This window comes from Engystomops pustulosus, chromosome 9, assembly GCF_040894005.1.
Source record: "Engystomops pustulosus chromosome 9, aEngPut4.maternal, whole genome shotgun sequence".
Lineage (NCBI taxonomy): Eukaryota > Metazoa > Chordata > Amphibia > Anura > Leptodactylidae > Engystomops > Engystomops pustulosus.
The window spans coordinates 107,087,802-107,100,298 of NC_092419.1; the positions used below are offsets into that span (position 1 = coordinate 107,087,802).

The following is a 12,497-nucleotide window of genomic DNA, read 5'->3' on the forward strand; positions in this document are numbered from 1 at the left end:
CATAGGCGCTCTGACCCCTCTTTGACTACACCCCCCATACACAGCGAACTGCCATGTCCTGTGTATCCTGACACCTTTCTATCATAGCCAGCAGTGGTCAGGGGTCAGCATGGACGCTCTGACCCCTCTGTGACTACAACCCCATACACAGCGAGCTGCCATGTCCTGTGTGTCCTGACACCTTTCTATCATAGCCAGCAGTGGTCAGGGGTCAGCATGGGCGCTCTGACCCCTCTGTGACTACACCCCCTATACACAGCGAACTGCCATGTCCTGTGACCTTTCTATCATAGCCAGCAGTGGTCAAGGGTCAGCATGGGAGCTCTGACCTCTCTGTGACTACACCCCCCATACACAGCGAGCTGCCATGTCCTGTGTCCTGACACCTTTCTATCATAGCCAGCAGTGGTCAGGGGTCAGCATGGGCGTTCTGACCCCTCTGTGACTACACCCCCCATACACAGCGAGCTGCCATGTCCTGTGAGTCCTGACACCATTCTATCATAGCCAGCAGTGGTCAGGGGTCAGCATGGGTGCTCTGACCCCTCTGTGACTACACCCCCCATACACAGCGAGCTGCCATGTCCTGTGTGTCCTGACACCTTTCTATCATAGCCGGCAGTGGTCAGGGGTCAGCATGGGCGTTCTGACCTCTCTGTGACTACACCCCCACACACAGCGAGCTGCCATGTCCTGTGTGACCTGACACCTTTCTATCATAGCCAGCAGTGGTCAGGGGTCAGCATGGGTGCTCTGACCCCTCTGTGACTACACCCCCCATACACAGCGAGCTGCCATGTCCTGTGTGTCCTGACACCTTTCTATCATAGCCAGCAGTGGTCAGGGGTCAGCATGGGCGCTCTGACCCCTCTGTGACTACACCCCCCCCCCCATACACAGCAAGCTGCCATGTCCTGTGTGTCCTGACACCTTTCTATCATAGCCAGCAGTGGTCAGGGGTCAGCATGGGTGCTCTGACCCCTCTGTTACTACACCCCCATACACAGCGAGCTGCCATGTCCTGTGTATCCTGACACCTTTCCATCATAGCCAGCAGTGGTCAGGGGTCAGCATGGGTGCTCTGACCCCTCTGTGACTACACCCCCTATACACAGCGAACTGCCATGTCCTGTGTCCTGACACCTTTCTATCATAGCCAGCAGTGGTCAGGGGTCAGCATGGGGGCTCTGACTCCTCTGTGACTACAGCCCCCATACACAGCGAGCTGCCATGTCCTGTGTGTCCTGACACCTTTCTATCATAGCCAGCAGTGGTCAGGGGTTGGCATGGGTGCTCTGACCCCTCTGTGACTACACCCCCCATACACAGTGAGCTGCCATGTCCTGTGTGTCCTGACACCTTTCTATCATAGCCAGCAGTGGTCAGGGGTCAACATGGGCGCTCTGACCCCTCTGTGACTACACCCACCATACACAGCGAGCTGCCATGTCCTGTGTCCTGACACCTTTCTATCATAGCCAGCAGTGGTCAGGGGTCAGCATGGGTGCTCTGACCTCTCTGTGACTACACCCCCCATACACAGCGAGCTGCCATGTCCTGTGTGTCCTGACACCTTTCTATCACAGCCAGCAGTGGTCAGGGGTCAGCATGGGCGCTCTGACCCCTCTGTGACTACACCCCCATACACAGCGAGCTGCCATGTCCTGTGTCCTGACACCTTTCTATCATAGCCAGCAGTGGTCAGGGGTCAGCATGGGTGCTCTGACCCCTCTGTGACTACACCCCCCATACACAGCGAGCTGCCATGTCCTGTGTGTCCTGACACCTTTCTATCATAGCCAGCAGTGGTCTGGGGTCAGCATGGACGCTCTGACCCCTCTGTGACTACACCCCCCATACACAGCGAGCTGCCATGTCCTGTGTGTCCTGACACCTTTCTATCATAGCCAGCAGTGGTCAGGGGTCAGCATGGGAGCTCTGACCCCTCTGTGACTACACCCCCATACACAGCGAGCTGCCATGTCCTGTGTGTCCTGACACCTTTCTATCATAGCCAGCAGTGGTCAGGGGTCAGCATGGACGCTCTGACCCCTCTGTGACTACACCCCCCATACACAGCGAGCTGCCATGTCCTGTGTGTCCTGACACCTTTCTATCATAGCCAGCAGTGGTCAGGGGTCAGCATGGGAGCTCTGACCCCTCTGTGACTACACCCCCATACACAGCGAGCTGCCATGTCCTGTGTGTCCTGACACCTTTCTATCATAGCCAGCAGTGGTCAGGGGTCAGCATGGACGCTCTGACCCCTCTGTGACTACACCCCCCATACACAGCGAGCTGCCATGTCCTGTGTGTCCTGACACCTTTCTATCATAGCCAGCAGTGGTCAGGGGTCAGCATGGGAGCTCTTTCACGCCGAGAAAGAAAACCCATCAATTTGTGGTGCATAATAAGTGCAACATAAAGCTGCTCTATCAAGTTCTATTTCACTTTCATGAGTGTGGAGTTAGTTTGGACCATTTTCGGTTGTGCACCAACTAATACATGCGTTGCACCACCATCTAATATCCCGGTGCAAATTATCACACGATTCGTGTCCCAAAAAAAGGGACCTTGCACCACAATTGATAATTGGCCCCCATCATCTTGCTCCCAGTATGGCGGGACCTGGACACTGAGAGGCGACATTGTCCCCATGTAATCAGTCACATACCCCCCCTAATACTAAGGTTTTAGTGTATTTTCTGTATCTTTGGATGATGGTAAATCACTGGTCGTATTCGTATATCTGGCGCCTCCGGTCTCCTCTTATCTACAAGTTCTAATTCCAGATACAAAAGCTGTGGCTGTGCTGATCCGGCCGGTCGATGGGGTGTCGTGACTTATGGGTCACAGGTAGGTGATAAGGTCGCGGCCACAACACTCAGGTACAGATTGTATTACCACCTCTCGAGTATCGGATCAGATCCTATTCACATTTTTTTTTCTTATCAGGCGCAGGTTCTGCCAAATCCTGCGCCTTATCTGACGAGAGAACATCCCGGCTCCTTCCCCCTCGGCTCAGTGATAACACCCGTAATTTAAGACGCACAAAGAGGTCAGCTCAGGTCACGGGTCAGCCCCACAATGTACGGATGGGTTTACACCTAAATATATGGCTGCCCCAGCAGCACAGAGTATGTCAGGGGATGGGAATGCTGAGTATTGGGACATAAGTGATCTGTCCAGCAGCACAAAGTATTTCAGAAGATGGCAGAGCACTGCTTGCAAGTGAAAGTATCCGCTTGTGATAATATTAGTGAGAATAAGGCTGCATGTTGTGTCCCCGGGGTATATAGCGTAGGGGGGGGGGGGGGGATACACAGTCAATGATGCAAAAACTACTTGTGGGGGGTCATGCAATTTATTGAGAGCAGCAGAAATGTACAGACATTACTGTAGCGCTATCTCCATCTACAACACAGACGCCGTCTAGTGGACACTTCAGGGTACTGCAGCTTCAATCTGGGGAGAAAAGAGATTTCAGCTTTTAGTAAATGTGTCATTTGTGTAATCCCTGTGTAGTCAGTGGGTCTGCAACAGATTCAGTTAATATATAGGACGATACCGATACTCCACAAAGGTCTGCTATACAGAGGAGCCTATACTGGAGATCACACATAGAGCTGCTATACAGAGGAGCCTATACTGGAGATCACACATAGAGCTGCTATACAGAGGAGCCTATACTGAAGATCACACATAGACCTACTATACAGAGGAGCCTATACTGTAGATCACACATAGACCTGCTATACAGAGGAGCCTATACTGGAGATCACACATAGAGCTGCTATACAGAGGAGCCTATACTGGAGATCACACATAGACCAGCTATACAGAGGAGCCTATACTGGAGATCACACATAGAGCTGCTATACAGAGGAGCCTATACTGGAGATCACACATAGAGCTGCTATACAGAGGAGCCTATACTGGAGATCACACATAGAGCTGCTATACAGAAGTACCTATACTGGAGATCACACATAGAGCTGCTATACAGAGGAGCCTATAATGGAAATCACACATAGAGCTGCTATACACAGGAGCCTATACTGGAGATCACACATAGACCTGTTATACAGAGGAGCCTATACTGGAGATCACACATAGACCTGTTATACAGAGGAGCCTATACTGGAGATCACACATAGAGCTGCTATAGAGAGGAGCCTATACTGCAGATCACACATAGAGCTTCTATACAGAGGAGCCTATATTGGAGATCACACATAGAGCTTCTATACAGAGGAGCCTATATTGGAGATCACACATAGAGCTGCTATACAGAAGAGCCTATACTGGAAATCACACAGAGAGCTGCTATATTCCGGGGTAGCCTATACTGGTGATCACACACAGAGCTGCTGTACAGAGGAGCCTATACTGGAGATTACACATAGACATGCTATACAGAGGAGCCTATACTGGAGATTACACATAGACATGCTATACAGAGAAGCCTATACTGGGGATCACACATAGAACTGCTATACAGAGGAGCCTATACTGGAGATCACACATAGAGCTGCTATACAGAGGAGCCTATACTGGAGATCACACATAGACCTGTTATACAGAGGAGCCTATACTGGAGATCACACATAGACCTGCTATACAGAGGAGCCTATACTGGAGATCACACATAGAGCTGCTATACAGAAGAGCCTATACTGAAAATCACACATAGAGCTGCTATAAAGAGGAGCTTATACTGGAGATCACACATAGACCTGTTATACAGAGGAGCCTATACTGGAGATCACACATAGAGCTGCTATACAGAGGAGCCTATACTGGAGATCACACATAGAGCTGCTATACAGAAGTACCTATACTGGAGATCACACATAGAGCTGCTATACAGAGGAGCCTATACTGGAAATCACACATAGAGCTGCTATACAGAGGAGCCTATACTGGAGATCACACATAGACCTGTTATACAGAGGAGCCTATACTGGAGATCACACATAGACCTGCTATACAGAGGAGCCTATACTGGAGATCACACATAGAGCTGCTATACAGAAGAGCCTATACTGAAAATCACACATAGAGCTGCTATACAGAGGAGCTTATACTGGAGATCACACATAGACCTGTTATACAGAGGAACCTATACTGCAGATCACACATAGAGCTGCTATAGAGAGGAGCCTATACTGCAGATCACACATAGAGCTTCTATACAGAGGAGCCTATATTGGAGATCACACATAGAGCTGCTATACAGAAGAGCCTATACTGGAAATCACACAGAGAGCTGCTATACAGGGGAGCCTATACTGGTGATCACACATAGAGCTGCTATACAGAGGAGCCTATACTGGTGATCACACATAGAGCTGCTATACAGAGGAGCCTATACTGGAGATCACACATAGACCTGCTATACAGAGGAGCTTATACTGGAGATCACACTTAGAGCTGCTGTACAGAGGAGCCTATACTGGTGATCACATATAGACATGATATACAGAGGAGCCTATACTGGAGATTACACATAGACATGCTATACAGAGGAGCCTATACTGGGGATCACACATAGAACTGCTATACAGAGGAGCCTATACTGGAGATCACACATAGAGCTGCTATACAGAGGAGCCTATACTAGAGATAACACATAGACATGCTACACAGAGGAGCCTATACTGGAGATCACACATAGAGCTGCTATACAGAGGAGCCTATACTGGAGATCACATATACACCTGCTATACAAAGGAGCCTTTACTGGAGATTATACATAGAACTGCTATTCAGAGGAGCCTATACTGGAGATCACACATAGACCTGCTATACAGAGGAGCCTATACTGGAGATCACACATAGAGCTGCTATACAGAGGAGCCTATACTGGAGATCACACATAGACCTGCTTTACAGAGGTGCCTATGCGGGAGATCACACAGAGAGCTTTTATACAAAGGAGCCTATACTGGAGATCACACACATAGCTTCTTTACAGAGGAGCCTATACTGGAGATCACATATAAAGCTTCTATACAGAGGAGCCTATACTGGAGATCACACATAGACATGCTATACAGAGGAGCCGATACTGGAGATCACACATAGACCTGCTATACAGAGGAGCCTATACTGGTGATCACACATAGACCTGCTATACAGAGGAGCCTATACTGGAGATTATACATAGACCTGCTATACAGAGGAGCCTTTACTGGATATTATACATAGACCTGCTATACAGAGGAGCCTATACTGGAGATCACACATAGAGCTGCTATACAGAGGAACCTATACTGGAGATCACACATAGACCTGCTATACAGAGGAGCCTATACTGGAGATCACACATAGACCTGCTATACAGAGGAGCCTATACTGGAGATCACACATAGACCTGCTATACAGAGGAGCCTATACTGGAGATCACACATAGACCTGTTATACAAAGGAGCCTATACTGGAGATTATACATAGACCTGCTATACAGAGGAGCCTATACTGGATATCACACATAGAGCTGCTATACAGAGGGGTCTATACTGGAGATCACACATAGAGCTACTATACAGAGGAGCCTATACTGGAGATTATACATAGACATGCCATACAGAGGAACCTATACTGGAGATCACACATAGACATGCCATACAGAGGAGCCTATACTGGAGATCACACATAGACCTGTTATACAGAGGAGCCTATACTGGAGATCACACATAGACATGCCATACAGAGGAGCCTATACTCACCCTGTAGACTTGTTTACATGCAGTTGTCTGGAAGGAGAAGACAAGATTGGATGAGTTTGGGCTACAAAGTGTTGTAAAGTACAATGCAGAGGATGACACAGATGATGGAGCCCTAACATTGTGATATTATGGTTGTCATAGGGCAGTGATGGCGAACCTTTCAGAACTCGAGTGCCCAAACTGCAAGCCTACACCCACTTATCTATCGCAAAGTGCCAGCATGGTAATTTAGACCAATAATACCCACAATAACACTATTTAAAGGCCAAATAATACTGCCACATGATGAGCATCACTATTACAACAACATGGCATCATGCTTAATATTACCACCATACAGTAATTGCTTTTAATGCCAGTGATGAACATTGGCGCCATATAGTGATAATTATCACCGCCATACAGTGAAGATATGGCATCATGTAAAAGGACACCAATGCTACTGCTACACCAGTTTTAGCGTTCCCTTTCTTGCTTCCTCTTAGGATTAGTCCTCTTCTTTAGTCCATGTTCACACACTGTGATTGACTGAGGGTGCGATCAGATGCACCACTTTCATTATGTTTAGAAAGAGCATTAAAAGTGAATGGGGGGGGGGGGGGGCGTGAGCCATGGCCCGATCATATATGCATTGCTATGGAAGTGCATTAGATTGTCAGCTAGCACCCAGTGTCTTGCTTTCAACAAGACATAGAAACACATATATAAATCGAGCCATGGTTAGCCCCCATGCACTTTAATTCAGTTTCTAAACTTAATCAGAGCGGTACGTCTGACTGCACCATCGCATCCATGAACTCGCACCCCATGTTTTCCATTGTTTACAATCCAAACATGTGGGGATCTATGTCAATCACAAGAATTTAGGCTTAAAGCCTCTTCCACGCTTGTGAGCGTGATGCGCTGAACTCGCAGCATGCGCTGCCTGGATCTCCCGGCCTGAACGCTGCAAACTGGTACTGAATTCAGCATGTCAGGTCAGGTCAGTTCTGGTTTGCAGCATTCAGCCCGGGCAATCCAGCGCATGCAAGTTCAGCGCATCACACTCGCAAGTGTGAAAGGGGCCTTAATCTATCAAAATTTAGAAGGTGAAAGCAGCGCTGTGGGAGAGGGAAACAGGGGCAGGGACTGAAAGTGCCAGGAAAAGTGACTCAATGAGGTCCAAGTCGCATCTGGTACAATAAATACAAACTATCAGGCACTGAGGGGGATGGGGAAACCTATTTAGCAAGATCTCCTCACTGGGGCAAACTGGGTGTTGTGGGGTGGAGGGCACAAAACACTGAAGTCAATTATTAACACTTACACAGACAGCAGACAATGCAGTACCTGGCTTCCCCTGCCTGTAGTGAAGGACTGCATTCCCTTATCTTCCTTAGCAGTCATCTTGCTGCTGTGAACTCCTGGCTGCCGGCTTCTGGCTTCCCGGGCTCAGGTTCAGTGAGGAGGAGGAGGGAGGGAGCAAAGAGAGGCAGTGACACACTGCTGCTGCTTCACAAGTTATGGCAGGACAGGTCAGCTGCTGCCTGCACTGTGAAGCCGACAGTCCGTCCGAGGGCTGAGGTGTATGTAGCAGAGCAGAGAGTGTGTTACCCTCTGCTCTGCCTCTCCGATGCTTATTGAATCACTGGAGCTCCGGCACGTAGCAGCAGCTTGTAGCCTGGCCGGAGCTCCATTAATAAAACAGACATGGTGGAGGCAATGGTGCGCGTGCCAGCAGAGAGGGCTCTGCGTGCCCTGTCTGGCACGCATGCCATAGGTTCGCCACCACTGTCATAGGGGCTCAGTAATAGTGAAGGTGCCACTACATATATTATAGTGGCACATAGGGGCTGTCCCATAGGGGACATAACAGGTATCATGGGGGGTGCAGTGGCAGGGAATGCCCACTATGGACCATGGGGCACTATGGCTGCCTGAGAGACAGCTGAGGGTCATCCTGGGTCACTGGACTTTGTGCTGCCTCTATGGCCCTGTAGTAGTTGTCATAGGTGCGCTGCACCACAGTAGCTGCCATGAGGACGTGGCGTTTGTCATAGGGACTACACATGGAGGAAGACGTCATATATTACCAGTCTGGGGCAGGATTAGAGTCTGGTCCTCGGTCAGTCCTTGTTCCTTGGCAAATTTCTGAAATTTCTCCAGGAGCTCGGGTCTCAGGACCGGTGTCCTGCCTGCAATGTAGAGAGTGATGAGATCTTATCATGATACGACCCATGACCCCTGACCCCGCATGGTTGAGACTTACCAAACAGAGACACGATGGTGCTGACCTCGTTGCCCTTGGTCTTGAGGGTGTACATCAGGGTGTACTCGTCATAGTTGGTCTCCACCACGCGGATAACGTGGTCACTGCCGTAACCTGGGAGGAGGAAGCAGATTATTATACATATTATATATTATGTTATATAGATTATTATGTAATATTACATCATCTTTCATACATTCAATTATTATTTTATATTGTTTTTAATTATTTGATGTCACTCAAATTATTCCATTCTTCTATATTACCTTACATTTTGTATTATCTTTCATTTTTATCAAATATTTATGTACATTATATCATATTAGTAAAAATGTTTTAAAGTAAGTTATTTTACATTCTATTATCACAATGCTTCCTGATAAACCAGAGACACTTCCTCATAGATCCAGGCACCGGGACTGTGGTGATCTGCTTGTATGTATTATCCATTGCCTCCTTCCTTTTACAATCAATCTGTAGCTTCACAGGCTGTTACACTGTCTCCTGATCATCCCTCTATTCTGCTTCCACAGCACTACCCCCACCCTCTGCTTGATATAATCTCAAACAGTGGGCGGGGGGTTACTAGCATAGTGTAAAAACCTCCTGAAGCTACAGCACAGAGGGGCCCCGGTAACACCCCAAGCTCATTGGTAGAATTATAAAAGTCGATTTTAGAAGGAAGGAGGCTGCACAAATAACGAGTATAAGAAGATTATCACAGTCTATGCCTGGATCTATGAGTAATGTCCCTGGTTTATCAGGATGGATTGTGATGGGAGATTTCCTTGACAATTATTCATTATATCCCATTACTATATTTTACATTGTTATATTCTGTTACATTGTTATATTCTGTTACATTGTTATATTCTGTTACATTGTTACATTTGATTCTAGACTATTATTGTATTTTACATTCTACACAGTGAACATTGTACATGATGATCTCTGCAGCTCCCGGTGATGCTGACTACTTACTAAAGGTCATTGGCACCAGGTAGGTCCTGCGGCCACTTATCTCTCTCTCTACGTGCAGTAATAAGTGGAGGTGGGGTGTGTGTTGTGTAACGCTGTGCGTTCTATGGTCTCTACATTGTTGGATCCGCTGGGGCGCGACTTACGTGGACTCTTGGACAGGTAGCGTCCGGGCTCCTCGGTCTTGATGTAGGTCATGCTCTTCTGCTCACATCGATCCTGCCTGGAATATTAGAGCGGATATGATCATTTCGGAGCAGCTGTATTGGCAGTCAGTTTAGTTGCCACCCAGCTTTCCCAGATGCAGATAGGAGGGGGCTCGTTACTTACTTGGGATAGGTGGCGACGACGTCCAGGTTCCCATCGGCGGTGGGGGTGATGACGGTGGTGCACATCTTCATCTGCTGCTTGCGGGCCTGGAACCAGTTGGAGTTGGAGGCCAGTCCGATGCCGTACCACTTCCCCACAATCTACAGAACGCAGCGCACGTTATATCACATGGCTACATATAGTAATAATATAGAAATCACCCACTTCCACGCGGAAAACTGGCGCAATTTATTTCACTTTTTTTTTCCTTTCTGTGCTTTCACCATATTCGTGTTTTCTGACTCTCATAACTTGTTCCTTTTTTGGGTGCAAAATTGTGGTGCCGCTCGTGAATCCAACAGTTTTTATGCGCTTCTAGATTTCGGACTCCTTTTGTGGCGCAAAATTAGAGCAGCTAAAAGACAGTCTGGGGAGTTCTAAAACTTTTAGTCCGTGCGCCAATTCATTCATCCCTTGCTCCACTAACTTACATCACACGGAAAAATCTAGCAGAACCGCCCTGCGCCTAAAATAATAAATGCCCCTTTGTAAATTTTGGATACATTTACCATTATGATCTCTGCTTGCTGTCAGTAAATAGAATCATCCACATCTAAGCTGGCTGAGGGTTTGCTAGAATATGTCTCCTCTGGGTATTCCAAACCACCCAGACTCCAGGCTGAGGCTTCCTACCCGTATTCATACGTTGGAGGGCAAAGTGTCCGGTTTTTTAAATTGTGGTGCAAGGGCTTAATGAATTGGCACGGGACCCAAAAGTGTCAAAACTGTCTCCACATCCATGATGGTGACATAGACCTTGGTGCAGCCGGTTATTGTAGCTCTGAGTGTGCACTAGAAATTGCGCCAAAAAAAAGTTGCAGAAAACTAAAAGTAAAGAAAAAGTGTCAGGATTTCAAAGCTGCGCCGAAAAAAAAAAGGAGCGAGTGTCCAAAAAGGACAAATATTGTGGCGCCGACTAAATATAGTGCACAAGGCACAGCGAGATAAAAACTAAAGAGCGTCAGGGGACAGCCTGGACTGGATACAATTGTAACAGACCCTCAGCTGTGATGTACACAAGAATAGCCCTATTCACAGGCAGCAAGCAGTGATCTTGATTTCGAGGATGAACTATATTGGAAAGTTTTATTACTTCTGTAGTAGCCCTTATTCTCTAAGCAGTCCTATGTAAATCCTACTGCGTCAAAAGACAAACTCATCTCTGTGTATATATAATCAGTCTAGAGTAACATAGCAGTGCCGGAGCTGTGCTGGGACTTACCTTGTCCTCTTGGAAGTCTGGCTGTACGGGCACATCGCCCTGGGCACAGAGGGCAGAGAGGGCGAGGAGGGCGAGGCTGAGCATGAGTCCCTTCATGGTCCTGGTGGCTCTGATGTCTCTGCTGGCTGTACTGATGCTGATGCTGGAGCTGACGCTCTTATATACAGGTTCTCCTGGCCGGGGGCGGGAGCCGGGCACATTCCATGGCGCCCCCCCATGTGCCCCCGCAGAGAAGGTTATGGAATGTGCCCAGTGGGTAGGGGGACGCTGGGGCCGGGTACACAGGTGTCATCAGATTTTCTGCCTGTTCCAGCTGTGCAGCTCATCGAATAACAAAATCCCTGGAAGCGCAGAATCCCTGGAAGTGCTGTGTACGGAGTAATGTCAGGATGAGCCCCCTGCAACCCCTAATACAGAACCTGTACAAAGTGCAATAATGGGGGGACACAACAACGTGTGATACCAAGCCCCCCATACACATCCCCCATATCAGTGTCACCTACACATCCCCTATAACAGTGTCACCTACACATCCCCCATAAGTGTCACCTACACATCCCCCATAACAGTGTCATCTACACATCCCCCATAACAGTGTCACCTACACATCCCCCCATAACAGTGTCACCTACACATCCCTCCATAACAGTGTCATCTACACATCCCCCCATAACAGTGTCATCTACACATCCCCCATAACAGTGTCATCTACACATCCCCCATAACAGTGTCACCTACACATCCCCCCATAACATTGTCATCTACACATCCCCCCATAACAGTGTCACCTACACATCCCCCCATAACAGTGTCACCTATACATCCCCCATAACAGTGTCATCTACACATCCCCCATAACAGTGTCATCTACACATCCCCCATAACAGTGTCACCTACACATCCCCCCATAACATTGTCATCTACACATCCCCCCATAACAGTGTCACCT

At 48.1% G+C, this 12,497-nt stretch overlaps 1 protein-coding gene across 4 annotated transcripts in view; it reads right to left on the reverse strand.

Annotated features, from left to right (window-relative positions):
• LOC140077847 (lipocalin) overlaps nt 1–11,708 on the reverse strand; it is an 83,053-nt gene extending 71,345 nt beyond the window's left edge. Inside the window, exons 1-7 of one of the 4 annotated variants that reach the window (XM_072125393.1) lie at nt 11,549–11,708; nt 10,288–10,427; nt 10,104–10,180; nt 8,980–9,093; nt 8,804–8,905; nt 6,732–6,758; nt 3,346–3,465 (exon numbers count right to left, since the gene is read on the reverse strand). In XM_072125393.1, the coding sequence (XP_071981494.1) occupies nt 6,745–6,758; nt 8,804–8,905; nt 8,980–9,093; nt 10,104–10,180; nt 10,288–10,427; nt 11,549–11,644 (543 nt within the window). In that variant the 5' untranslated portion in view covers nt 11,645–11,708 and the 3' untranslated portion in view covers nt 3,346–3,465; nt 6,732–6,744. Of the gene's footprint in view, nt 1–3,345; nt 3,466–6,731; nt 6,759–8,803; nt 8,906–8,975; nt 9,094–10,103; nt 10,181–10,287; nt 10,428–11,548 lie in introns of those variants that run through there. The other 3 variants (XM_072125394.1, XM_072125391.1, XM_072125392.1) reach the window with 3 other exon arrangements.
• Between the last annotated feature and the right edge of the window lie 789 nt (nt 11,709–12,497).